Source organism: Acinonyx jubatus, chromosome A2, assembly GCF_027475565.1.
Source record: "Acinonyx jubatus isolate Ajub_Pintada_27869175 chromosome A2, VMU_Ajub_asm_v1.0, whole genome shotgun sequence".
Lineage (NCBI taxonomy): Eukaryota > Metazoa > Chordata > Mammalia > Carnivora > Felidae > Acinonyx > Acinonyx jubatus.
The window spans coordinates 148513573-148539186 of NC_069383.1; the positions used below are offsets into that span (position 1 = coordinate 148513573).

At 46.5% G+C, this 25614-nt stretch overlaps 1 protein-coding gene and 1 long non-coding RNA gene across 5 annotated transcripts in view; one reads left to right on the top strand and one right to left on the bottom strand.

Annotated features, from left to right (window-relative positions):
• The first annotated feature begins 796 nt into the window (after window positions 1–796).
• CDC25A (cell division cycle 25A) lies at window positions 797–25390 on the top strand. 4 transcript variants are annotated; one of them, XM_027038612.2, is made up of 15 exons: window positions 798–1438; window positions 2440–2513; window positions 3861–3903; window positions 4418–4454; window positions 4932–5030; window positions 6608–6727; window positions 9339–9473; window positions 9971–10045; window positions 15135–15308; window positions 18890–18988; window positions 20522–20584; window positions 20680–20778; window positions 21472–21602; window positions 23127–23238; window positions 23445–25390. In XM_027038612.2, exons 1-15 carry the CDS (start codon window positions 1269–1271, stop codon window positions 23583–23585), a joined length of 1572 nt encoding a protein of 523 aa, XP_026894413.1. In that variant the 5' UTR covers window positions 798–1268; the 3' UTR covers window positions 23586–25390. The 4 variants fall into 4 exon arrangements, with proteins under 4 accessions (XP_026894415.1, XP_026894413.1, XP_026894414.1 ...); XM_027038611.2 differs by having other exon boundaries at window positions 799–1438; window positions 4929–5030; XM_027038614.2 differs by lacking the exon at window positions 6608–6727 and having other exon boundaries at window positions 797–1438.
• Window positions 6016–25614, bottom strand: part of LOC113593544 (uncharacterized) — a 59032-nt gene continuing 39433 nt past the window's right edge. Inside the window, exons 3-4 of the long non-coding RNA XR_003413754.2 lie at window positions 12026–12155; window positions 6016–8556 (exon numbers count right to left, since the gene is read on the bottom strand). This is a non-coding gene — a long non-coding RNA (uncharacterized LOC113593544). The remainder of the gene's footprint in view (window positions 8557–12025; window positions 12156–25614) is intronic.

Here is a 25614-nt window from a genome sequence, read left to right on the forward strand (position 1 = left end):
CATTCCTATCTAGGAGCTCCCAATAGGGTAAGAAAGGGTAGAGAAGAAGGATTTGATTCTGGAAAAATACAGTACGAGCTTAAAATGGAGGTGAGCAAAGCATGCTGAGTCCCGCAGCCTGTACTGTGGGGTTCAAGTCTTGTATGGTCAGTTTGTGGCCAGCACTGCGCGCAGGGGCTCTAACAACCTGCTGCACTGGAGCGCTAGCGCTTCGTTGTCTGGGCCTGGAGTTCCGGGAGGCAGAGTCCAGTCTTGGGACATTCATTTCCTGCCCTCGTTACAAAATTGGGCCCTGGAGGCCGGGGGCTGAAGAGAAGAGCTCACAGTACCGTTGTTATAGGTAGAGCCGAGGCTGGGCCCGGTCTGGCCTCCAGTGGCCAGGACGGCTCTATCCAACCCGCGCGTCCCTTCGGTATGCGGGGCGCCGGGGCCGGAACTACCGGCCTTGTGCCGAAGCCCGTAGGAGGTGCCTGGATCCCAGCGCGGGGTGGGAACTACGCTTCCCAAAATGCAACGGGGGCAAGAGGGGCCTCTCGGCGCTTTCCGCGCCTCGCAGGTTCCGCTGGGAGTTTTCATTGACCTCTGAGCCCCCTCTCATTAGGATCGGCTCCGGTCTCCTCTAGGCCCCGCCCCTTTCGGAGAGCAGGTGACCTCGCAGAGCCCCGCGAGCTCCTTCCTTCTTCCCCTCTCATTGGTCCAGCTTAGCTGCCATTCGGGAGCGAGGAGGAGAAGTTGCTCACTGATTGGTGGATTCCGATTGGCGCCAACTAGGAAAGGGGGGCGGGGCAGCTGCGGTCCCTAGTGAGCAGCTATTACCGCGAAAGGCTTTCCTCGCAGCGACAGTCCGGAAGGGAGGTGAAGGTCCGCTTGGTGCTCTGTGACCCCGGTTTGGACAAGGGGGTGAGAGGAAAGCGAAGAAAGTGTGAACCCTGGCCGTTGCCTCGCGGCTCTGGCCGCTTTCCCTTCCCGACCCGCGGCGTTTGTTTGGATTTAATCTTCAGGTTGCCGGCGCCCGCCCGCCCGCCGGCCTCGCGGGGGTGCGGGGGAAGCACCCGTGCATGTGACTGGCGCCTGCCGGGTCCAGACACCCTCCCGTCCACGCCGCTTACCCGCGGCAGTAGCGTCCCTGAACCGCGGGGTCGTGTTTGTGTTTGACCCGCGGGCGCCCGCGGCGGGCCGCGCGGACGAGGCCGGTGCCGGCGGGGCGGGGTGGGCGCGGCGGAGGCGGAGGAAGAGGGAGCGGGAGCCCTGGGAGGCCGGGTGCCGCCATGGAACTGGGCCCGGAGCCCCCGCACCGCCGTCGCCTGCTCTTCGCCTGCAGTCCCCCTCCCACGCCGCAGCCAGTCGTGAAAGCGCTGTTCGGCGCGCCAGCCTGCGGCGGCCTGTCGCCTGTCACCAACTTGACGGTCACCATGGACCAGCTGCAGGGGCTGGGCAGGTGAGAAGGGACTGGCGAGCTCTGCCGCAGACCGCTGGGCTCCCAGACGGCTCTCGGGGGGATCAGGCCGGGAAACGGGCCCAGAGAGGGGCGAGACCTGTCCGCCGCTCGTGGGCCGCCCCGCTGAGCTGGGGCCCGCCATGTGCACCCTCCCCCAGGCGGAATGTTGGGCGGGAGAGGCCGTTCGGACCCTCCAGGACCGCCCTCAGCCCCGAGCCGGGCCCGGTAGGGGGTGGGGTCGGCCCGGGTTCCCCAGCTTGGCCACCCCTTTCGGATTGCCTTGTACTCTTCTGTCCCAATCTCGGGAAGCTCTTTGAAATCTACCCCCACGGGGGCAAAGCAGACCCTTTCAGGCGCTCACTTCCACCCTTTGCTGAACTACCTCGCAGGATCTTGGCTTCCTGTGAGCTTTGTTCCTTCTCTACAGAGAGACATGGCATTTTCTTACTTGGCCTACGTGCAAAATCCCCCCAATGCTGTACCCCATGCACATTCCTGATGTCGACCCATGCGTTCCTAAGGCCGGGCCTTTTTACTCCTGTTTCCATCCTCAAAAGCTCCCTGGACTTTTCCTTGTTAGCAAAACGTGCATCCCACGATGTTTCTGGTGGAGCTGCTTTCACTTCAGTTTTGGACATCCCATTTTCTCTGTAAGCACACGTCTTGTACGTTTTCCAACCTCTGAAAAGCAGTAACTTGTCCAATTGATCTTTCATCCCTGCTCCCAGCACCGTACCTAGAACGCATGCTCTCACTTCAGGAAATATTCCAACATCATAGTCATCTTGTCTACAATGTGACCCAGGCCATGCCTACTCACTCCTTTCTCATCATTTATATTCAAGTGCTAACTGGGTGTTTTGGGTGGCAAAGTGGGGGTCTGTGGTGTGGCCTAGAACAAGATGGTTATTAGCCTGGATACTTGCTGACCTCATGGCCTGTTTCCTGTATGTAACCTTGTAATTATGTTTTAGAAATAGAGTTATTTCTCTTGCTTTCAGTGAGTGTGAACAGCCGCTGGAGGTGAGAAACGGCAGTCTGCAGAGAATGGGCTCCTCTGAGTCAACCGATTCAGGTATCCCTTTAGTCTTCAACATTCATCACGTAGGGATCAATACTTGGAATTTGTTGAAATATGTGCTTCACCTAGAACTTAGATTGGGGACTAGTTCAGACCATAAACAAAAGTCATGGCATTCAGTGACAAACACTCTTAAAGCAGGACAAAGAAGGCCCTGTGGTAGTTTACAACGGTGGGAAACAAGTGTCTGCAAGGAGGTGGTGTGTGCTTGATCTTGAGGATGTGTGAGTAAAGTAGTTGCATACCATGAACCATAACACCAAGATCAGAAAATTGTATTGGTTGAAATGCAGGGTCAAATTATTGGAAGTATAATGAAACTGTTTCAGTGAGCCTGCTATGGAGGAAATGTGCTGGTGCATTTTATTCTAACTCGTAAACTTATGTTACTGCAGCGTTTTATAGTTACACAGATGCTTTAGGTTAGGGAACTGCAAGAGCAAAGTTCTTAAAATGTAGGCTTCTTAGGAACTAGGGAGAGGATTCTTTTCTGTTTTAAGTTTATTTATTTATTTTGAGAGAGAGACAGAGAGAGTGGGGGGGAGGGGCAGAGAGAGAGAATCCCAAGCAGGCTCCATACTGTCAGCCCAGAGCCCGATGTGGGGCTTGAACTCACGAACGGCGCGAGATCATGACCTGACCTCAAACCAAAGGTTGGACTGAGCCACCGAGGTGCCCCAGGAGCTAGGGATAGAATTCTTACTTGTGGCAGTGTGGCAAGTGAGAATATCTAGAACTAGCACTTGACTTCCTGCAAAGTTACATGGCTATCATGAGAGGCAGGCGCTGGTGGGTCTGGGCATACTGAGAGCAGCGTCTTTGCCACCTTGCTTCCTTCAGTGAGATGGGCACCTTGCTTGGTGTACTTTTGTTCAAGGCAATGAATACTTGCCTTGTTTGTCATATGACTGAGAAGTGTATTTTTCCAAACCCCCGAATTACACGTATGATCTGACAAAATAAAATATTTGAAGTCGAAACTTCCAGAAAACTGGTACCTCTTCTTTCCACAGTTGAAACAAAGTTACGTAGGTAACCTCTATCTGAACAACCAACCAAACATTAGAAGGTTGTATTTAATTCTCCCCACCTACTCTCTTGATGGTATTTGTAAGTAGGAAAATGAGATAGGTAGGTTTACTGTGGAAGTGTTAAAAGACTTGGGGCAAATAGAAAGTTTTTGACAATCAAATAGAGACGCCACTTTGATTCTGCCAAAAGTCCAAGCCCTGAGTCTTGGGTGATGGCTCAAAGAAACAGTACTAGTAGTGTTTTTGTTTATTTAATGACAAAATGGTGTTTTGTGTATTATTTCCTGAGAAATTTTGTTATTTCCCACAGGCTTCTGTCTGGATTCTCCTGGGCCCTTGGACAGTAAAGAAAAGTATGTATTCACTGCTTTTAAAAGTTTGTTAAGAAAGTAAAAGTTAGTTAGGAAAGACTTTTCTTAATTTTTTAATGAAATTCGTTGTGCTCTGTATGGGAGCCTTGGATTTAGCTGACCCTACTAAGACTTCTGCATGTTAGAAATAAGTCTGGTGCCTTTAGAGAGTGAGTAGTTTGTGTCAGCAGTTTTTAAAACTTCCTTTCCTTTATTTTAGCTGTAATTTTTGGTGTTTAAGTCTCCCCCAAATCCTTAATTCACCCTCTGACATCATAGCCTTAAAGAACATAGGTATTTTAAGAGAAGACCTGGGCTTGTTCTTTTTACCTAGAAGCCCAATGTTGGGGGTGCTTGTGAGAACGGGACAGCTTCAGAAATCTGTTCTTCCATCTTGCCTAAAATGGGAATGTGATTGTCTGCCCCCTTCCCCAAACTATAGGCTAGACACTGCATCTGCTCATATGAATACCTCTCTTGTTTTATTCTCATTGTTTACCTTCTGATCTCATTGCAGCCTTGGAAATCCCATGAGGAGAATAAATTCCCTACCTGTAAGTTAGTTCCCTTTTTTATTTTTAGCTAATTGACATTCATCTTAGCTGTTAGTGTGATCTTAATTTAGACAGCAAAGATTGTTCTTCCTTCGTCTCATAAGTACTCAAAACACCCTACCTGAACAGCCTCAGTAATGGGCATTTCCCTTCATTTATTACTATCAAATGAATACCAGGAAAGTATTTATCAAAAAGAATACCAGGAAGTATTCTTTTTACGCAAATGATATTTTGGGACCTCAATCTCTACTGAAAGGGCTGGAGACCTACCTTGTTAGGTTAGGTGTAAAGCCATGTAGTGGGATCTTCTACCCCGTGTTACTGCAAAGTGGAACCCTGGCCACATTTCTTGGTTACCTCCTGCAGTGTGTGAGGATTTAGCCCCTCCACCACCACTTTTTTTTCTTTTGAAACTGAATTTCCACTGAATTTTCATTTAATGTGCCCTAATGTCATTTTTCATTTTGACAGCAGAAGCTCTTGGGATGTAGCCCAGCCCTGAAGAGGAGTCATTCTGATTCTCTTGACCATGATGTCTTTCAGCTGATGGACCAGGATGAGAACAAGGAAAACGTGAGTGGCATCGATGTACTAACTTAGGCTAGAGGTAAAGCCACAAGTGTCAGTGGCTTACAAAAAAGTGGCTGGGCTGCTTTCTGGGAGACTAGACCTTCACCAAAGTCATGCATCATCTTTGTAGTAAGAGAAACTTGGATTTGAATCCTGCTTACTAGCTGTATGACCTTGACCCATTACTTCTTTTTTGGCTTCTTCATTTTCTTTGTAAAATACGAGTAGCAGTAACTTGTAGCGTATTATGGGAATTAAATAAGATAATGTATATAAAGCATTTAAAATGGTTCCTGGCAGGGAGGTGTTGCTCAGATGGCAGCCCTTAGGAATAATTATATCCATGAATAGCTTATCTAGAAGGGTCTGTCCAGGCCTTGCCTCTTTGTGCTCACCCTGGGATGAGTTGTAAGCTCAGGAAAAGGCTAGTAGTGCTTTCTACTGAACACACTGAAGCTGTACTGATGCCTGGTTTTCCCCTGAACTTGGCTTTTCTCAGGGTTGCCTGCTTGGAACTTTGTTCTGGGGAGTAAACAGCATACATAGGTGGTAGTTAAAGAATTCGCATGATCTTAGGCACATCGCTTAACCTGTAAGGTCTAGTTTCCTCATCTGTAAAATGGGGTGATTGGGTTGCAGTTGCTGGTTATATGAGTTAATACATAGAAAGTACTTTGTGGTGTGTTGGCGTGTAAATACTCTGATATTAGCTGTTAACTGCTCTGAGCACTTAATAAGTGACTGTTTTGGGGTAGAGGGATTATAAGTGCTTTTAAACTTGAAGTAAATGGAATCATACAGAATGTATTCTGTCACTTCTGGCTTTCATTGAACATGTGAAATTCATTTATGTTGTTGACTGAAACAGTTTTTTTATTTTCCATTGCTTTTAGTATGAAGTACAATAATTACAAGTGGAAAGAAAAAGAATTATTTTTGTAGGAAGGTGGTGGAAAACACAAAGCCTTCAAATCTAGAGTAAAAAGGGTTTTTTTTTAAGCATTTTTATTTATTTTTTAATTTATTTTTTAATGTTTATTTTTGAGAGAGTGCACTTGCACACGAGCTGGGGAGGTGCAGAGAGAGGTGGGGACAGAGGACCGAAGCAGGCTCTGTGCTGGCAGCACAGAGCCCAACGTGGGGCTCAAACTCATTAACTGCGAGATCATGACCTAAGCTGAAGTCGGACACTTAACCAACTGAGCCACCCAGGTGCCCCAAGAGTAAAAGGTTTTGACTCCCACTCACAGGCAATTATATTGAAACACTTCGTTTTAGATTTTAGGAAGTTGTTGATTCGATTTGGCTTATTAACTCAGTGTTTTGTATACTTGGCAGATATTTATGTCTTTGTGGTGAGAGAAAAAAATGCTGCTTTAGAAGTTAGCTGTTGACAGTCTGTGAAATTCTTAGTGACACAGATCTAGCGTTGGAGTTAGCTCAGAAATGGGTAAACCCTTAGTTTGGAGGCAGTTGCAAAGGTGAGCAGTGCCTACTCCCTTGACTGTCTCACCCAAGCTACAGCTAAGACCCTGGTTTTCATGGACAGGGGAAGATATATCGACTCTGCTGTCTTGCAGGAAGCCTTTGAGTTTAAGAAGCCAATAAGACCGGCATCTCGTGGCTGCCTGCACTCTCATGGACTTGAGGAGGGTAAAGATATCTTCACACAGAGGCAGAACTCTGCCCCAGCTCGGATGGTATGTGCTTTGGCTTTCACAGGGGAGTTCCTGGTGGGGAAGAATTAAAGCACCCTCTTTAACCTGGAGTCAAAGACACTAGAGCTCTTGTCTTTGTCATTTGAAACTAGACTGTCACATCTTTGGTGTTTTTGCTGTCTGGAGAGCAGACAGGCAGAAGCAGAGTGAAAGATGGTATGTTTGAAATACTGAACTTGAACAAGGAATATTTGATCTTGTCAGTTCTAGGGAAATAATCTACAGGCATCCTGGGTCATTCTTCTGTATGTGTGCACGGTGGGATTATGTGGCTTAAAACTTTCTTTCACAGTGCTTCCAGAGTGGTTTTGTCTGGAGATGGCACTTGGCTTCTTCCAAAGGTGGTTTATTAAGAATATTATGGGGACTCCTGGGTGGCTCAGTCAGTTGAGTGTCCAGCTCTTGATTTTGGCTAAGGTCATGATCCCAAGGGTGTGGGATTGAGCCCTACATCAGGCTCTGCTGAGCATGGAGCCTCCTTGGGATTCTCTCCCTTTGCCCTCTCCCCTGCTTGCTCGCTCTCGCTCTCTCTGTCTCTCTGTCTCTCTCTCTCTCTCTCTCTCTCTCTCTCTCTCAAATGAACTATTATGGATGCCAATGAACCCACTGCCTATAGGCTACTTGATAGTATTTGGGACCACTTGCCCCAGGGTTACTTATTTGCCAAACAGAAGCTGTCACTACTTCCAAAGTTCCCTACTGGCAATCTGATAGCTATAGACTAGAAATTTGAGCAGAATGACCACATTTGGTTTCCAGGTTTTCCTGGGAACTTGCATACAGCTTTCCAGTCTGGCTTTTAGTCTGAAGTTCAGGTTCGTTCAGTCAGTATTGCTGCTCTGTCTAGCATTTGCACAAAGCATTTTCACATATATGTTTTTGTCTTAATCTTCCTAAGCGTGTGAAGTAGGTGAAGTTAGCCCATTTTACAGATTGGGAAAGTCTGTTAAGGGAGGTCGGGTAATTTGCCAAAGGATACCGATAAATAGAAGACCAGGACTTAATAGAATCTCCTGATTCCTGAGTACACGGTAACCCTTTAAGTACAAGGTATCCATGGGGTGCCTGGGTGGCTCAGTCAGTTAGGCGTCTGACTTTGGCCCAGGTCATGATCTCACGGTTTGTGGGTTCGAGCCCCGCATCGGGCTCTGTGCTGACGGCTGAGAGCCTGGAGCCTGCTTCGGATTTTGTGTGTCTCTCTCTCTCTCTCTGCCCCTCCCCTGCTCGCGCGCTGTCTCTCTCTCCTTCAAAAATAAACATTAAAAAAAAAAGTTTTTTTTTTTAAGTACAGGGTATCCAAAACGAAATAGTGTGCCCTTGAAGACCACAGCATCAGAGTTTATTGTGGTCACCTGGCCATCCTTCATTATAGATGACTTGTCCGTCATTTATTGTATCACACCTTCACTGGGGATCCCAGAAAATCCAGGTCACAAATACTGGTATTATAGTATGAGCCTTCAGTGTGTTGTCCCACAATAAGGTTACCAGCTTCTTGGTTCTGGCGGCTGAGAACTTGCCGGTGTGCCCAGGGCGTGCTCAGGAGCACTTGTGGAGGCTCAGGGGCAGCCTAGAACTTTTATGAAGCAAGCTGGTGCCCAAAGCAGTGTAGGCCAGGGGCAGAGAGGACCCCTCCCTGGGTGAGTGACTGAGTCCAAAAACCAGAAGGCCACTTGAGGATTAATGAAGTCCTATCCAAAGGGATTTGGGGCTTCTGAAGGATTCTTTGTAGGACTTAAGTTGAGACTGCCTTGTTACTGTGGGGAAAAAAAAATATATCTCTGAACATTTTTCCTGGCTTTGGGAAGCACCTGGAAAGAAATAATTCACTATCAGCAATGTTTGTTATTAGTAGTGTTGATCTCTATCTGGTAGATTTATGAGTTGTTTTTTCTAAATTTTCTATATTAAATATATATTAGTTTTATGATGGAGGGTTCCCCCAAAAATAACAGGGTTGCCTAGTGAGATACCCCCATTTTTACTCGGAATAGTTCTCAGAGAATGTGCGGGGAGAAAAGCTTGGGCTTTGGAGTCAAACAGGTGAGCTGTGTGATCTGGGTAAACTCTCTTAAGCATTGGTTTCCTGGTTTGTTAAATAAGTAGAAAAGGAGTAACTCACCTTAATGCGTTGTCAGGCGTCAGTGGGAGTAAACACTTAAGATTGTATCGTTGTGTCTGGCACACAGTAATTCCTCAGTTAAAAACTGAGCACCTGCCATTTGAATTCCAAGTTTAAAGAACTAGGATCAGGTGACAGTACTATATCAAAACCTGCATGTTGATCCGTGTTTACTGATTACAATCCTCTGATAAAACAAACCTTGCCCTTCATAAAAGAGGCCATCCCCACATCCCAGTGTAAGGTGAATCGCTTCTGGGAAGAGTCTTTTGCGAAGGCTCCTAGGCCTGATTCTACTCAGGACTATGTGTAGACATCAAATCATTTCTCATCTTAGGATACGTTATCCTTTGCTTAGTAGCTGCCAAAATGTTAGTTCTAATAAATATAGTATGTTTTCCTCATAAAATCTAGTGACCCATCCAAGGAAATCAAGTCTGATCATTAACAAGCTGTGAATTCGTCTTCCAGCTTTCCTCGAATGAAAGAGAGAGCGGCGAGCCAGGGAATTTCATTCCTCTTTTTATGCCCCAGTCCCCTGTGACTGCCACTTTGTCTGATGAGGATGATGGCTTCATGGACCTTCTTGAAGGAGAGAACCTGAAGGTAGTGTGTGTGTTTCTACCCGTTCCACTAAGTACTCTGGAAAAGTGATGTGAAAAACAACAGCAATTCCCCAGGGCTTGAGCTGGCTGATATTTTTGTTCATTTGGTGGGGATTTATTGAGACTCTGCTCCTAGTCTAATTAAATCTGAGGGGGGACAGGGTTCTTCAAAAGAAGAGAGTGATAGGCTCCTTCTTACCCTGAAGAAGGTGACAGTTATTTTGTACAAGAGACATGGAACAAGAACAGTGTAGGACAAGCCAGAGGGACAGCCTACCTCCTCAGTACCCTCAGGGTAGCGGGATGCTTTTAGCTACGTTCAGATGTCTGAATTGTGAAATGTGATTCTCTTCTGATCTTAACATATTGGGGAGTGGGAAAGAGGAGTGAACATTAGATGCTTCCTATGGGCGAGTCTGATACTCCTCAGGCAGAATCATACCTAAAGCATTCAAACTTAGTCTCTACTGAATCTTTTAAGTGTTTCTCTTTCTTTAGAATGATGAAGAGACCCCATCATGCATGGCAAGCCTCTGGACTGCTCCCCTTGTCATGAGAAGAACTACAAACCTTGTAAGTTGTTCTGGTGTGTCCAGAGAGAGCCTGGAAGCCTGGAGTAATTAGGCCTCGGACAGAGTCGACTAGACTAAATGGAAACTAATCCTTCTACCCACTTCACCACAGGAATCAAAAGTAGTTTCATTTGAGATTCAGTCTTTGGGTCTGTGGACCTTTCTCTTGACCAGCCGCTAGTGTTCTCTGGTGTAAAGCACACTGTTTCTTCGAGTATTTTTGGTCCTCATTGGTGTGTGAGGAAGTCTGGCTAATATATATGCATGTAGTTCTTGTTTTTATACTTTTAGTTCATCCCAGCTATTCTTGGTCAAATTAATGTTCTTGCTGTAACTGTGACCACTCTTAACTTCTAGTTTAAGATCTCAGGAAAATATCTGCTAAACTGAATTTAAGGGGTTCCATTATTTTTTTTTTAATGTTTGTTTTTGAGAGAGAGAGAGAGAGAGAGAGAGAGACCAACCAAGCAGGAGCGGGGGAGGGACAGAGAGGAGAGGGGGAGACAGAGAATCTGAAGCTAGGGGGGCTGTGAGATGGCCACTGTAGGAGCTAGTGAGGTTCCTGTAGCTGTTCGTTTTTGAGCCACAGTTAAGGTATGGGGAGGTCAGTATGGGAAGGGAAGGCCAGGGGGTCATCCAGGGTGGGATGTTGCAGAGGACAAATAAATAGCAGCTTGAGGTTCCTCACAAGTGACAGTGATTGATGGCACTTTGGCGGTCTAAGCTGTGGGTGCAGTGCAGGTACGGTAGTCTGGGGGTTGGCCCTGAATGAGGCAGAGTCCACAGGCCGGGGCTGTGGTTAGCCTCAAAACACAGCATCTCCCTCAGGAGCTATTGAGGAACACATCTACGTGGGCACTCTTAGGTCCTCAGAGCTCCTGTTTGCAAGATGGGGGAGCTGGCTGTCCCCTGTCATGGAGTCTCTGGCTCTCATTTTTCTCAGCCTTTTGTTTTGTCCACACTTTTCAACATTTGCATGAAGTCTGCCAAACATTTGAAACAGTACTTTTTCTCTGTTTCCTGCTCAAAGATTCTGTTTTACCTCAGGTATTTTCCACATAGAGTTTAGGATTATTTTGGAACTTAAAGGTGTTGAGAATATTACCTATAGATAATTGAAGCTTTATATAATTTTTATGTTTTTTCGTTTCTTCTGTGTATACTTCCCCACAGCTCATATTTAGGACAGATATTTGGGTTTCTCTTGCGTAGCTTAAGTTAGAATTGCCTTTGACCCAGCCAGGCATTTGGTTACAACTGTTACTGATCTAAGCATATTCTTGGATGTCCACTTCATTGTTACGGGGTCCTAAAGTGGCCAGTGCTTCATATCTTTGCAGAGCTGAGCCCTCCCCTGGCCCTCACAGTTTGACCTGCTCTGAGAGGCGGTCTGGATTTGAGAGGGGGCAGGCAGCTTGCCGTGGCCACCTTGCTTCAGCCAGGAATTCGAGGGGTCAGTAGATGAACTCTCAGACTGTGCTTTAACATGGAGACTTCCCTTCTAGTAGTGTCCTTAATTAGCCATTTTTATAGCCCGTATGTCATTGTCTTGTCCTAAATAGGGTTTGTCCCGGTGTCATCCTCAGTTACACCTCTGTTTAACTCAGCCTGCATATTAAAACTTCACACTTTCAAGCAGTAAGACAGCAAGGAGTGGGTTCTTTTTCCACGTCTCGATCGTGGGATAGCGGTGGAGTTATGAAGCCACCCAGTGGTGTGGCGGACAACAGCTTACCCTGTGTGTGTGGCCTTGTTGAATTCATGCACGTGGCCATATGTATCCCATTGAATGGGTGGGCACTGTGGACGCTTCCAGGGCAGGAATGTCCCTCACCCTGGAAAGAGCCATACACTGAGCAACCACCTGTGTGCCATGAGCAGGTCGAAGGGTGAGCCCCCAGAGGGGACCTGTTTGCCCAGGGTCTTGGAGTGTGTGGGAACTTGTCAGCAGGGTGTGTTGATTCATGAAAGAGCAGTTCACCTGTGGCAGTAGCACGTAGCCCTGTGAAGCTGGAGAATGGGGCACATGTCGTGGGCTGGTGCGAGGTTGTCTACCAGTCAGGGGTGTGGCTGGATTTCTTCAGGAATGCTAGAATTCCTCGAGCGTGACTCTGTTAACCAGAAGGGAGGAGGGGTCAGTTACAAACAGGGTGCTTTATTTTTTTTTTTTAATGTTTATTTATTTTTGAGAGAGAGGATGAGTGGGGGAGGAGCAGAGAGAGAGGGAGACACAGAATCCGCAGCAGGCTCCAGGCTCTGAGCTGTCAGCACAGAGCTGGTGCAGGGCTTGAACCCACGAACCATGAGATCATGACCTGAGCCGAAGTCAGACGCTTAACCGACTGAGCTACCCAGGTGCCCCACCCTACCCAGGGTGCTTTAGGAGCCTGTTGTGATTATTCAACAAAATGCTGAAGACTTTCTCTGAATCATGGGGAGAGGAAGGAACAGATTGAACAAATCTTTGCAAATTAGGAATGGGTGGTATTTAGGTGCAGTAGTGGTAAAGGAGAAGTCATGAGAATGACACCAAAGTTTTCAGTGTGAGAGACAGTCTTAAAATTATTCCTTGCTTTGTTGGGTGTTTCTCTGTGTGTTTAAGCACCCAGGGGGTATGGAATCTGCTGTCTCCTGTCTTCTCCATAGCATTTGGTTTGGTATAGATGTGCCCTCAATCATGCTACCTTACGTGAGTACAGCCATAGGTCAAAGGGAATGATAGGACTTAGGGATCTGGGGTTTAGACCCCACCTGAGCTACCCACAAATGGAGACCTTGGGTGATGCATTTTTGTTTATCTGTATGTTTCCCAATTTGTAAAATGAGTGTTGATTAGGAGAGACCACATTTGTTTCTAGCTCTAACATCCAGGTAGTTTGAATGAAAAAGACTTTTCAAGTATCTTTTTAAATATCTTTATAAAGGCTTTTCTTTCTTTCTTTCTTTCTTTCTTTCTTTCTTTCTTTCTTTCTTTCTTTCTTTTTCTTTCTTTTCTTTCTTTCTTTCTTTCTTTCTTTCTTTCTTTCTTTCTTTCTTTCTTTCTTTCTTTCTTTCTTTCTTTCAGAGGGGGTTGGGGGATATATATATTAAGTAGGCTCCACGCCCAGCATGGGCCCTAACACAAGGCTCAACCCAGGACCCCGAGATCATGACCTGAACTGAAATCATGAGTCAGATACTTAACCCCTGAGCAACCCAGGTGCCCTGAGGTGTTTTGTTTTGTTTTTTGGGTTTTTTTTAGGTCTTTCTCATTTATTTATATTCCATATCATCCGTATCATCTAGCATAACACAAACAGTTACTGCAGACTCACAGTTACTGGAGCTATATTGGAATCGTGGTGTCCGCCCTGGATGAGTTCACAATTTCCTTGAGACTCTGTTGAAAGCAGTGGATTCTCTTCCCCAAAATGCTCCCAGCTCTTCTAGGTTAAAAAAAAAAAATCTCTGGGACGCCTGAGTGGCTCAGTCGGTTAAGCGTCCAACTTGGGCTCAGGTCATGATCTCACCGTTTGTGAGTTCAAGCCCCGCATCGGACTCTGTGCTGACAGCTCAGAGCCTGGAGCCTGCTTCGGATTCTGTGTCTCATTCTCTCTCTGCCCCTCCCCCCACTCGTACTCTGTCTCTCTCTTTCTCTTAAAACTAAATAAAAATGTAAAAGTAAATAAATAATGTCTGGCGGTGCTTGGGTGGCTCAGTCGGTTGAGCAGCATCCGACTTGATTTTTTTGGCTCAGGTCATGATTTCACGGTTCATGGGATCGAGCCCCACGTCAGGCTCTGTGATGATAGCGTGGGACCTGGTTTGGATTCTCTCTCTCTCCTGTCTCTGCCCCTCCCCCACTTGCACTCTATTTTACAAAATGAACTTTAAAAACTCTGGCGGTGCTTGGGTGGCTTGGTTGGTTAAGTGTCTGACTTTAGCTCAGGTCAGTATTTCACGGCTTGTGAGTTCAAGCCCTGCATCAGACTCTGTGCTGACAGCTCAGAGCCTGGAGCCTGTTTGGATTCTGTGTTTCCCTCTCTCTCTGCCCCTCCCCAACTCATGCTCAGTCTCTGTCTCTCAAAAATAAACATTGAAAAGAAAATCTCTGGTCTTGCTTTTCTGAAAATATCCCTTTAAAATAGACTTCAGCAAAGTTAGGAGAAAATCCTTGGTCTCCGAGAGAGCTGGCATGGGAGTGGCACACTCTGCTGCAGATTATTGACCAGAACATTTCAAAGAAGTGTCATTGAAATTTTAGTATCATCTTGGAAAGGAGCGGCTTACTGGGGCATAAAGAGATTCTGCATGGAAGGAAAAGCTGGGCCAAGGCACACTGAGTCATGAACCTACAGATAAGTTTAGACTGTCCCTACTGTTGGTCAGATTGGCTGCCCTTGGATTCTGGGAAATTAGTCTTAGACCAAGTGGAAAGGACTTTTGAACACAATTTTGAGGGCACTTGCTCCTCTGTGCACCCCTGCTCCCTACAGATTTATACCCTTAGCACTATTTTAACACCTTATTGACTCTGTTTTCTAGCATAGTCTAACTACCTCACACCTTTTCTGGATTTAGGTGGGGTATTAAAACCTGTTGACTGCTGGGGCACCTGGGTGGCTGAGTTGATAAGCATCCTCTTGATTTCAGCTCAGGTCATGATTTCATGAAACCTACTTGGGATTCTCTCTCTCTCTCTCTCTCTCTCTCTCTCTCTCTCTCTCTAACTTTAAAAATAAAAAACCAAGCAAGGTGCAAGTAATAAAATAGAGGGGAAGAGGCAAATCAAAAGGTGTTCCCAACCGAAAGGTGATAGTTACGTGACTCTTAGGACCCTTTGTAGACAGTGAGCTTTAGAAAAAGGGCATGGATTGTCTTCCTCCTCTCCATATGATGTCAACTCAGTTTGTATTCATTGAGCACCAGGTATTCAATGTCTAGTATGTGCTAGGCCCTACAAGAGTGCTGGGACTAGATGAATGGACAGTGTCTGTTACCTAATTTAGGGTGGATTTTAAACCATCCCAGAAAGCCCTTGGCCCATTCTCTTTACCATTCAAGTGAGCGGGTTTTAATGGAAGATGGGTCTCTTTTTTTTCCCCCACTAGGGCAATCGATGCAAGCTGTTTGACTCTTCTTCCACATGTAGCTCTGTCACCCGGTCGGTGTTAAAAAGACCAGAACGATCTCAAGAGGAGTACCCATCTGGAAATACAAAGCGGAGAAAGAGCATGGCTGCGGCCAGTCCTGAAGAAGCAGCTAGTCCAGAGAAGCCCCAGGAGGTTAGTTTTGCAGGTGCCTTTTTGCTCAAGGACAGTGATACTGAATTTTTCAATTCTGAAATTTCCATTTGGCTCTTTTTCTTTGCCAAGACTTCGAATTTTCCGTTTGTTTCAAGCAGGTTGCTAATTGGCTGTTGAAGCATTTTTATGACAGCTGCTTTAAAATCCTTGTCAGATTATTCCAACATCTGTGTTGTGGTGTTGGCTTCTGTTGATTATCTTTTCCTATTCAAGTTGAGATTTTCCTGGTTCTCGGTATGACGAATGACTTTTCAGTTGTATCCTGTATATTTTGTGTATTGTAAGACTGGTCTATGTAAATTTTCTGTTTTAGCGGGACTCTGATACTGTGGGGATGATAGGAGTAGAAGCTCATGTTCCCTAGCACAGCTTCCCTTGACACATAGGGTGGCCTCATTATTGTGGGCAGGAGTGGGAGTTCAAGTTCCCCAATAGACCACCCCAGTGGAGTGGAGGTGGGGCACTTAATTACAGCTGGGCAAGAGTTGCAAGTCTAAGCTCCCCACTTGCTGACCAGGCATGGTGTAGGCCATCATTTTTTCTTTGGTGTTTGGCTACAGTAGTCTAAAAGTTTTCTGTCTAGGGGCGCCTGAGTGGCTCAGTCGGTTAAGCGTGCGACTTTGGCTCAGGTCATGATCTCACAGTTCGTGATTTCGAGCCCCACATTGGGCTCCCTGCCCTCAGCACAGATTCTGCTTCGGATCCTTTTCTTCTCTCTCTGCCTTGTGCTCTCTTTCCCTTTCCTTCTCTCCTTCTCGCAAAAATAAATAAAAAACAGGTAAACATTTTTAAAAGTAAAATGTTTTCTGTCTTGATAGGCTGCCCTCTTTCTAGTCCTTTGGCTAAGGAGAACAGGTTTTCCTAAAGGCTTCTTGTTTCTTTGGGCTTGCTGCTGCCATCTCCTGATCTGCTTGGAACTATACATTTTCTACTACTTATGTTTGTCTCACAACTTTGTACTGTTTTTCATTGTTTAATGCTTATTTATTTTGAAGGAGAGAGAGACAGAGTGTAAGTGGGGGAGAGGCAGAGAGGGGGAGACACAGAATCTGAAGCAGGCTCCAGGCTCCGAGCTATCAGCATAGAGCCAGCCCTATGCAGGGCTCGAACTCACAAGCCGTAAAGATCATGACCTAAGCTGAAGTTGGAACCTTAACCGACTGAGCCATCCAGGCGCCCCTGTAGTGTTTTTTATTGTATCTCTAAATATTTTAATTCCTTTCTTTTAATTCAGACTTATCATGACCTAGTAAAAGTTTAGTTTTTATAAAACTTTCATCATCTCTACTCAAGTCAATTGCTCATAGTTATGGTTTGCTTTCATGTTATTTTGGAGCTTTACTAATATATCATGAACTTCCCTGTAGGTGAGTACACAAATGTAATTATTTTTATTTATTTTTAAAGCACTTGGGACATTCATTCATTCATTTTAAAGTTTTATCTTGAGAGAGAGAGAGAACACCAGCAGGGGAAGGGCAGTGAGAGAGGAAGAGAGAGAATCCTAAGCAGGCTCTGCACTGTCAGCGTGGAGTGTGATATGGGCTTGAACCCACCAACCACGAGATCATGACCTGAGCCAAAATCAAAGAGCTGGGCACTTAACCAGCTGAGTCCCTTAGGCGCTCCAGAGCACTTTTTTGAGAGGGAGAGAGTGAGCGTGCACACACTTGCGCAAGTGAGGGAGGGACTGAGAAAGAGAATCCCAAGCAGGCTCCAGGCAGTCAGCACTGAGCCTCAGGGCTCAGTCTCAGAAACCAAGAGTCAGATGCTCAGCTGACTGAGCCACCCAGGCACGCCCATGATTGCTCCATTTTTATTAACTTGTTTATGTATTTTGGCTTGTATTCATAGTTTTCCTGATTTTAAAACTATTCTTGCTTCATGAAATGTCATGTTTGGCTTATTTAGAATTGCTTTTATGTATGTGTAGTTTTCCTTCATTATACTATCCTTATATCAGGTTTTGGTATTGAGGTTTGATATTAAACATTGTAAAATAACCTGGAGAACGGCCCATGTTTTCTGCAGCATGAAAAGGTTTGAATAAACACTACTCTTAAAAGGTCTACTAGATGACAGCCATGGAAACACCTAGGGCTGGCATCTTACATTTTATAATCTGCCTTAGTTACCTAATACTTGATGAACATTTTACTTTTTCTAATGAAAAGTGGAATTTGGGATGCCTGGGTGGCTCAGTTTGTTCAGTGTCCAACTTTTGATTTTGGCTCAGGTCATGATCCCAGGGTCAAGCCCTGCATGGGGATCCATACTGAGTGTGGAGTCTGCTTAAGATTCTTTCTTTCAATCTCTCTCTCTCTCTCTCTCTCTCTCTCTCTCTCTCTCTCTCCCCCTCCCTCTGCCCCTCTCCCCTGCTTGCACTCTGTCTCTTTAAAAATAAAATCTTTTTTTAAAAAAAAGTAGAATTCTAGGTTAAAGTGCAGGAACATTTATGGAACTTTGCATTTTATACATGCTAGCAAATTGCCTTCCAGAAAGCTTCTGGTTTATATACCTGTCAATATTCAGGAATAAAAATAATGTATTTATTTGTATATTTAGAGAAAGTGAGCAAGCAGGAGCAGGGGAGAGGGAGAGAGAGAATCCCAAATAAGCTTCATGCTGTCAGCATGGAGCCCAATGTAGGGCTTGAATTCCCAAACCTTGAAATCATGACCTGAGCCGAAGTCCATAGCTTAACCAACTGAGCCACTCTAGTGCCCGCCTGCCTTTTCTCTTAATACTGTTCTTTTGATGAAAAGAATTTCTTGATTTTTAAATGTATTTCAATTAATCAGTCTTTTTTATTTATGTTTGGTGCCTCTTTTTTCCCTCTCCCCCTCACCTTTTTTAAGTAATATCTACACCCAACATGGGGCTTGAACTTACAACCCCAAGATCAAGAGTGGCATACTCTAAGGGCGCCTCGGTGGCTCAGTCAGTTAAACGTCTGACTTTGATCTCGTGGTTCATGGGTTTGAGCCCCACATCGGGCTCTGTGCTGACAGCTCATAGCCTGGAGCCTGCTTCAGATTCTATGTCTCCCTTTCTCTCTGCCCCTTACCTGCTTGTGCTTTGTCTCTCTGTCTGTCAAAAATAAATGTTAAAGAAAAAGAAATTTTTTAAGAGTGGCATACTCTACCAACTGAGACATCCAGGCACCCCCAAGCCCTGGTTTCTTTTAGTGGAAAATAGTATTTGGAGACCATAGTGTCCTGTAGGAATGTTCATTGCACGTCTAGAGCTTCTCAGTGGATAGAGCTAAGAAATTTATTTTAGATTTAGTCTTAATTTTAATTCCCCTTTTTAAAAAGGTGGGGAAGAAGAAAAACTTAATTTCAGAGCACTTCAGTTAGACACTGAAATAATAGGAGACCTAAGTCAGTGACCCATGCTCCCTTCTTTTAGTCCAGATTCAATCAAATAAGAAAAATATTTTATTTGCTAAATATAGACATGTACATGTCACCCTCCTCCCAGTGACATGTTCTAGGTGAAAGTTTTCAGAAGTCCTATTCAGAACCCTGGCCTCATTTTCCACCTTTGATTTGTTACAGATTCTACATCAGTCTTTATCCCTGGCATCTTCCCCAAAAGGGACCATTGAGAACATTTTGGATAATGACCCAAGGGACCTTATAGGAGACTTCTCCAAGGTAATTCTAGGCAGATGCAAGGAGAGCTGCTCTGGTTATGTGATTTAGGCTTTGGGTTGTTTCCTAGAATTCCCCCCCACCCCCTCAGTCTTTCTCCTCTCTTGGGTGGCTCTTACAGTGTCCCCCAAGAGACACAGTTTGAAATTTTTAAAGATAAGAAACAAACACATGATCAGATGTATCTTGGTCTCTGTGGGACTATAGACCTTACTGGTACTGATCAGAGGAAGTAGGAAGCCACCTACCAGCCACCTGGACTCCAACCCAAAGTCCAGGCTCTTAGGGAACTGTGTTTCTGATTATAAAAATAGCCGTGCAGCAAAGTACAAAGAAGCAGGAATAAACCTATAGCCACACTACACGTCTGTATATCAAAAGGTTATCTTAAAAGGTCCAAGGTTGAGACTGAATTTCTCCATTGTCCAAAGAAGCATAGCCTTTGAGGGAGAAGGCCCCCGGGGAAGTAAGGAGGAAGATCTGCTGATGGCCTGATATGTATGAATTTGCTGTGTAAATGAGTTGGCTGCCTTTGAGCTGTGGTGAAACATGAGGGTGGAACAGAGAACATGTCAGCAGCTTGCTAAGCCACAGAAGATGTAAAGGCTACCCGATCAATTTCTTACTCATTAGTTTAGCTAACATTTGTTGAAGCACTTGATGTTATGTGTTAGGTAAAGATTCCAAAATGAGACCCAGTTCCTTCCCTCACACAACTTCCCATGTGGTCAGTAAGACCTGCTGTGCCACATACGACACGGGAAATTGAAGTGCATGTCCGTGCAATGCAAGCAGCCTTGGAGAAATAAAGGGAGGTTGTCTCATCTATAAGACTAGGGAAGGTATGAGTCTGGGCCATATTTCATATTTCAGCCAGGTGATTGTTGAAGGAATAGGGACACATAGGGGGTCAAAAATAGGAGATAGTTCTAATCTGAAAGGAAGAGTAAGCAAAGACTGGGTGTGTCCTCATTGGTGGAACCTTCCACTTGAATTGAAGCTGTTGGTTATGTTTGTCATAATGACCTTGCATATGGCCATGGGGATGGGTGAGCTCTTGGTTCAGCCACTTGCCTAGTGAGTAATTGCTGATGTGCCCATCTTTCCCCTCAAGGCCAGGCCAGGTCTCCTATTTTTCCCATTTCCAGTGCCCAACACCATGTTCCTCACAGTTGGCTATGGAGATGAAGGTTCCTGACAAAAGCAGGGAGGAAGGAAATTACCTGAGATTTCTGTATTTACATTTGGCTTACTAGCTAGTAGTAAAGCCAGCTTTACATATTGGCTCGGCTTTACATTTGACAGTGAGGATAATACACCTTGTAGGTGTGTTTGAAAATGAAATGTCAGGATGTTAATGAAGTGCCTAGATGAGTAACTTGCCTATACTATTAGATTAAGGTTTGTTTATAAAGCTGCCTCTTATCAGGCAGGCAAGCAATATAAATGTTGCATTTATAGGCTTTCAGATTTGCTAAGTATCTCTCTCTCTCTCTCTCTCTCTCTCTCTCTCTCTCTCTCTCTCTTTTTTTTAAGGGTTATCTCTTTCATACGGTTGCTGGGAAGCATCAGGATTTAAAATACATCTCTCCAGAAATTGTAAGTCCCCTTTTTGGATCCTGTCACCCATGAAGTATTTGAATCTAGCTGTTCCTGGCAGCCAAAGTTGATTCTCCTGGGCTTTCTCCCCACAGATGGCATCTGTTTTGAATGGCAAGTTTGCCAACCTCATTAAAGAATTTGTTATCATTGACTGCCGGTATCCGTATGAATATGAGGGAGGCCACATCAAGGTATGGGTTCCTGAGGCTTACTGGTGAGCCCTGCTATCATGGGAGGCATAGAAGGAGCCCTGACAGGATCTGTGATTTTAAAAGTGGGGTGGTGACATGACACCTAGAAGCTTACTGGCTAATGTGCTGGTTCTGAGGACGTTTTCAAGCAGCCTTGACTCCTGGTGCACTGGAGAATATTCCCTGGCCTGGACTACTCTCCACTACCTTGTACAGTAAATGTTCTCTGTCCTGTGTCTTACACCTTCACCATCACAGGCATTTGTAGGTGGTACCACTGATTTCTAAGTCAGGCCTAAGCACCAAAGGGCTTTTGACCAGAAGCCAGCCTCTGGTGACATGTCCCAGTCTATGCCGGGCTTAGCGATGCCTCTCAGTTTGTAGTTGAATTAAGCTGCCTGGTGGAGGGCGGGTGTTGGGATACACTTTCCAGGGAAGAAGTTAACTGGTTATGCCAATTTAATCTTTTAACCAATAAACTAGTGTTGAAATCTAGTAATGGGGTACATTAATACAACAGTAGTGTTTGTCACTGTCTTAATGGCTTTTGAAAGTCCCAAATTCATAAATCTTTCTCAAGCCCACCATAGTCATAACAGAATTCTAGGGTCCCAATTACAGATGACTGTCACAGAATCAATCCGGCAAGTATGATACACGCAGGTGCCAAGAGTCTCTATGCCTTCTTCACAGGGTGCGGTAAACTTGCACATGGAAGAGGAGGTAGAAGACTTCTTGCTCAAGAAGCCCATCGTTCCTACTGACGGCAAGCGTGTCATTGTCGTGTTCCACTGCGAGTTCTCTTCCGAGCGAGGCCCTCGCATGTGAGTGCTGCATGGAACTGGGCTCTGGGGCACGGGCCCACAGTGCTTTTGTGGGATGAGGCAGTGGATGGCTCACACTGGCGGCATACTTCACACCAAGGGCCTTCTCGCACGTCCCAAGTCATTTCCATGCCTCAGCCTACACACATGATGCGTAAATGTTCAGTTTTTTTAAAAGTTCAAATTCATGTGTAGCAAATGTTTTCCCACATTCTTACCTATTGGGCAGTTTGTTGATTTGATGAACAGCTTTCTTGAGTGTGGCTTTTTAGGCTTGACCTGGCGGTTGCCAAGGGCTTTTGGCTTTATTCGGCCCAGCCTTGTCTCTGAGGCTAGCATGGTCCTACTGGAAGGACAGACAGGGACAGCCATAGAGGGGGTGGGGGCTGGGGCAGGGCGACTGCAGCCTTGACTAGGATGGGCCAAGGTAGACTTCTTGCCAGCCCACAGGCCTGGGTTCTTGTGCAGTCTTTTTATTTTGAACTGGTTCAAAAGTCAGGCCATTTTTCTGCACGTGCTTCACCTGATTTTCCCAGTGGCTAATGTTGTGCCACATTAGTACACATGCAACCACACATAAACAACTACACCAGGAACTTGGCTTACATGACCATCTCCCCATCTACCTCCTAAGGACAAGGACTTGCCCTGCGTTTAGCACAAAACCGTGGTCACAAGAAGTGGGATTTGAGTGAGCACTGATGTTCCTTCACAAGTGGGATTATTCACTCTACAGATACTAACTATTGCCTCTCATGTGCTGGTTAGTGTTCTGGTGACTGGGGAGAACAGCAAAATGTTGGAGAACAAAAAACCCTGCCTTCAGGGAGCTTGCATTTCAGAGGGAGAGGGAGGCAAATATGTCTGTCAGCTACTCCATGTGTTAGAGGTACTTCAGAGACATGGTGAGAAGTGGGCGCTCCAGGGCAGGTTGGAGGAACAGCCGTGGGGCCAAAGTAAGCAGGCGGAGTGGAGAGAGGGGAGAGCAGCAGGGACAGGGTACCAAGGGGTGGGTGGGAAGGAGCCACTGGCCATGTGAGGGTATTGGGGAAGAGTATAGGGTGCAAGCAGGTGTCCTGAGACAGAGCAAGCGCAGCCTATTTAAAAGCTATAGGAAAAAAGCCACCAGCTGAGATGGGAGTTGAGGAAGGGACCCTGGGCAAGTTGTCTGGGGGCAAGAGTGGAGAATGCAGTGGGAAGCTGGCTCAGGTGCTGTCACTGCACAGGAAGTGCAGGTGGTGGCGGGGAGGACACTGGAATGGGAGCTGGGCAGTAGGTCTGTTTCACTTGGAGAAAGGGCAGTTGGGGAGAGACCGTCTACCTTCTACCACCCGTGAAATCTTAACGATCACACGTGGCCAGTAGCTCACAGCTCGACACTGATTGTTTCCAAGAATGAACGTGAAGTTGGGAAGACGTGTGTAAGGAGTCCTACCGCACCGCTGCTGTCACTGTGCTGTTGTCTCACGTCTGTTGTCTCTGTATCAGAAGAGCTAACCCTGCCGTGGCCTTCCTTCTCGATAGGTGCCGGTACGTGAGGGAGAGAGATCGGCTTGGTAACGAGTACCCCAAACTCCACTACCCTGAGCTGTATGTCCTGAAGGGCGGGTACAAGGAGTTCTTCCTGAAATGCCAGGTAAGCTGAGGTCCCTGGAGAGCACGGTCCACCCCTTACCCAGGTTGGACAGCTGGGTCTGTCTGGTCGTCATGGCTGTTTCTCGCCCGGGATCTGGGGATTTGCTGCGCACGACGACACGGGCCCTAGAAGCTGCTGCACAAATGCGGGGAGCTGGCTTAACAGCATGAGACAGGCACCCCCTGATCATCCTCTCTTGTCTGCAGTCTCACTGTGAGCCCCCCAGCTACCGGCCCATGCACCATGAGGACTTCAAAGAAGACCTGAAGAAGTTCCGCACCAAGAGCCGGACCTGGGCGGGGGAAAAGAGCAAACGGGAGATGTACAGCCGTCTGAAGAAGCTGTGAGGGTGGCGGGGCCAGACCGCGGCAGCCAGAGCCTCCCCTCCACGCCACCTCTTCCCTCTTTGCTGCAGAGAAACTTGAGCAAAGGGGCCAACGAGTGTGGAGAAAGGGCCTGGGGCTTGCACGCCTCACCCGGTCCCGCGCTCCCAGGGTTCCTGCTGGCAGCGCCTCTTCTGTCCCCGTAAGACGTTCACTGCCTCAGGACTGTTTGCCAAGGCTGTCACTCGCCATACAGCACAGTTCCAAGCACCAAGCCAAGAAGTTCTGACTCCTCCCCCCCACCGCTGGATGAACGACCTGGGGCCTTACTGGGCACTGTCCTCTCTCGTGAGAGGAGGGGTAGGAGAAGGAGAAGGAACGCAAGTGGAGATGCTGCTGGCCAAATACCAAAGACGGCCTGGGAAGGGGGATGGTCTCTGTGGGATAACCCGTATCTTTAATTTATTCAACTTCGTCAATCACTTTAATTTTTTTTTTTTTTTTAACTCCTGGAGACTTTTATTTAACTGCTTCTTTAAGTCACAATACTGCCATTCTAGGTAGGGTTTTATCATCCCAGGGACTACCTCTGCTTTAAAAAAAAAAAAAAAAAAAAGATGGGGGAGAAGAGGCAAACTTGTGTTGAGGGACAGAAGTAGGAGCTCTGTCACCCCAGGAGACACTGTGGAACTGGGGCTGCTGCTATTTAAAGCCAAGGACTGAGGCGCTGCTGGGAGCAGGCACTGGACTCGGACTTGGCCATAGGACATAAGCTAAACCTCCCAGACCTACCTCGAAGGCCACTGAGATCTATGGGTGGGGGCGGGGGGGGGGGGCACCGTGTTCTTCCTCACCCCAGTTCCCTGTGACATTGGCTGGTATAGGAGTCACAGGAAAGCACTTCAGGCAGCTTCCATGGGGCCACCCCCAGGTCAGTGTTGGAACGTGGTAGTGTAGGTGTCCTAGACTAGGGGCGGCAGGGTGGGGGGGGCTCTGGGATGGGGGACGGGAGCGTACACCGAGTGTCTTCTATTACTGATACTCTTGAATAGCTTTTAATTTTCTAAAAATAGTCATTTTATGAGTCAAGGAGTATCAAATCAGTGTTGGCTGGGCCACCCAAGGATGAAGAGATGGGCTGGAAGCCCTGCGCATTAGGAGAGGGATGTGGGTGCTGGCATGCAGATGACCATATAGAATGTGTCTCTCAGGAGGCAGCGTGGTGGATTTTGAAGGTGAAACTTTGAGTTTATCATGTTTGAATTTGAGGGACAGGGAGTGATGGCTCATCACTCGTTGCTCCCTCATCTAACCCCATGGAAATGGGGGTCTCAAAGGAACACCTCCTATCCAAGGAGCTGGAGCTGAGTTGGTTGATGCTGGACACGCCTATTTGGTTCCTGCATATGCCCACCCACAGGCACCAGCCTCCTCACCATCTCTGCTCTGTTGGGGCATAGCCAGGTTTTTCTTACACACAAGTGCCAGTCTCCCCTCTTCACTTCCTGCTCTGGAAGTGGGGAGGGAAGCAGTCATAATGGAGACGGCTGGTTGCTCTTCTGGGTTTGAGTTGTATTTGGCTATAAAACAATCTTGTTAGAAAAAGTAAGTGGGGAGGAGGGGAACAGGAGGAGAGAGGAAGGCCTCTTCCCCCTCTCACCCACCACACATTGAGACACATCTCAATTGGTCTCTAATCTTGTTTATAGGGATTCTGTTGGTTGAATGCCTAGAAAAGGAGGTGGGATGGCCTTCAGATTGTTCCAGTTTAGCTAGCATTGCTGACCAACTGTTGCAGGCTCTGAAAATAAAAACAATCCTGAACCCATGCTCTCTACGTAGTTCTTGATGGATTTAAACAGAATTGCGATTCCCTTCAAGGTTCTGGGACCATACTTGACTCAAACCAGTGGGGGCGGGGGGGGTGGGGTGGGGGGGAGCAGCCATATTTCCTCAAGAGGCCAAAGGACTCCCATGTGCCATGATTTCAGAGATGGCCAGAATGATCTCTAGTTGCTACCCTGACTCCAAAAACTTGTCATTCAGATTGATT

Bases quoted from the DNA above. Each gene is read 5' to 3' on its own strand.
- CDC25A (XM_027038611.2), top strand. From the start codon at position 1,269: ATGGAACTGGGCCCGGAGCCCCCGCACCGCCGTCGCCTGCTCTTCGCC. The intron at 1,439-2,439 runs GTGAGAAGGGAC...TCTTGCTTTCAG, and splicing joins CAGCTGCAGGGGCTGGGCAG to TGAGTGTGAACAGCCGCTGG. The intron at 20,585-20,679 runs GTAAGTCCCCTT...TTCTCCCCACAG, and splicing joins AATACATCTCTCCAGAAATT to ATGGCATCTGTTTTGAATGG.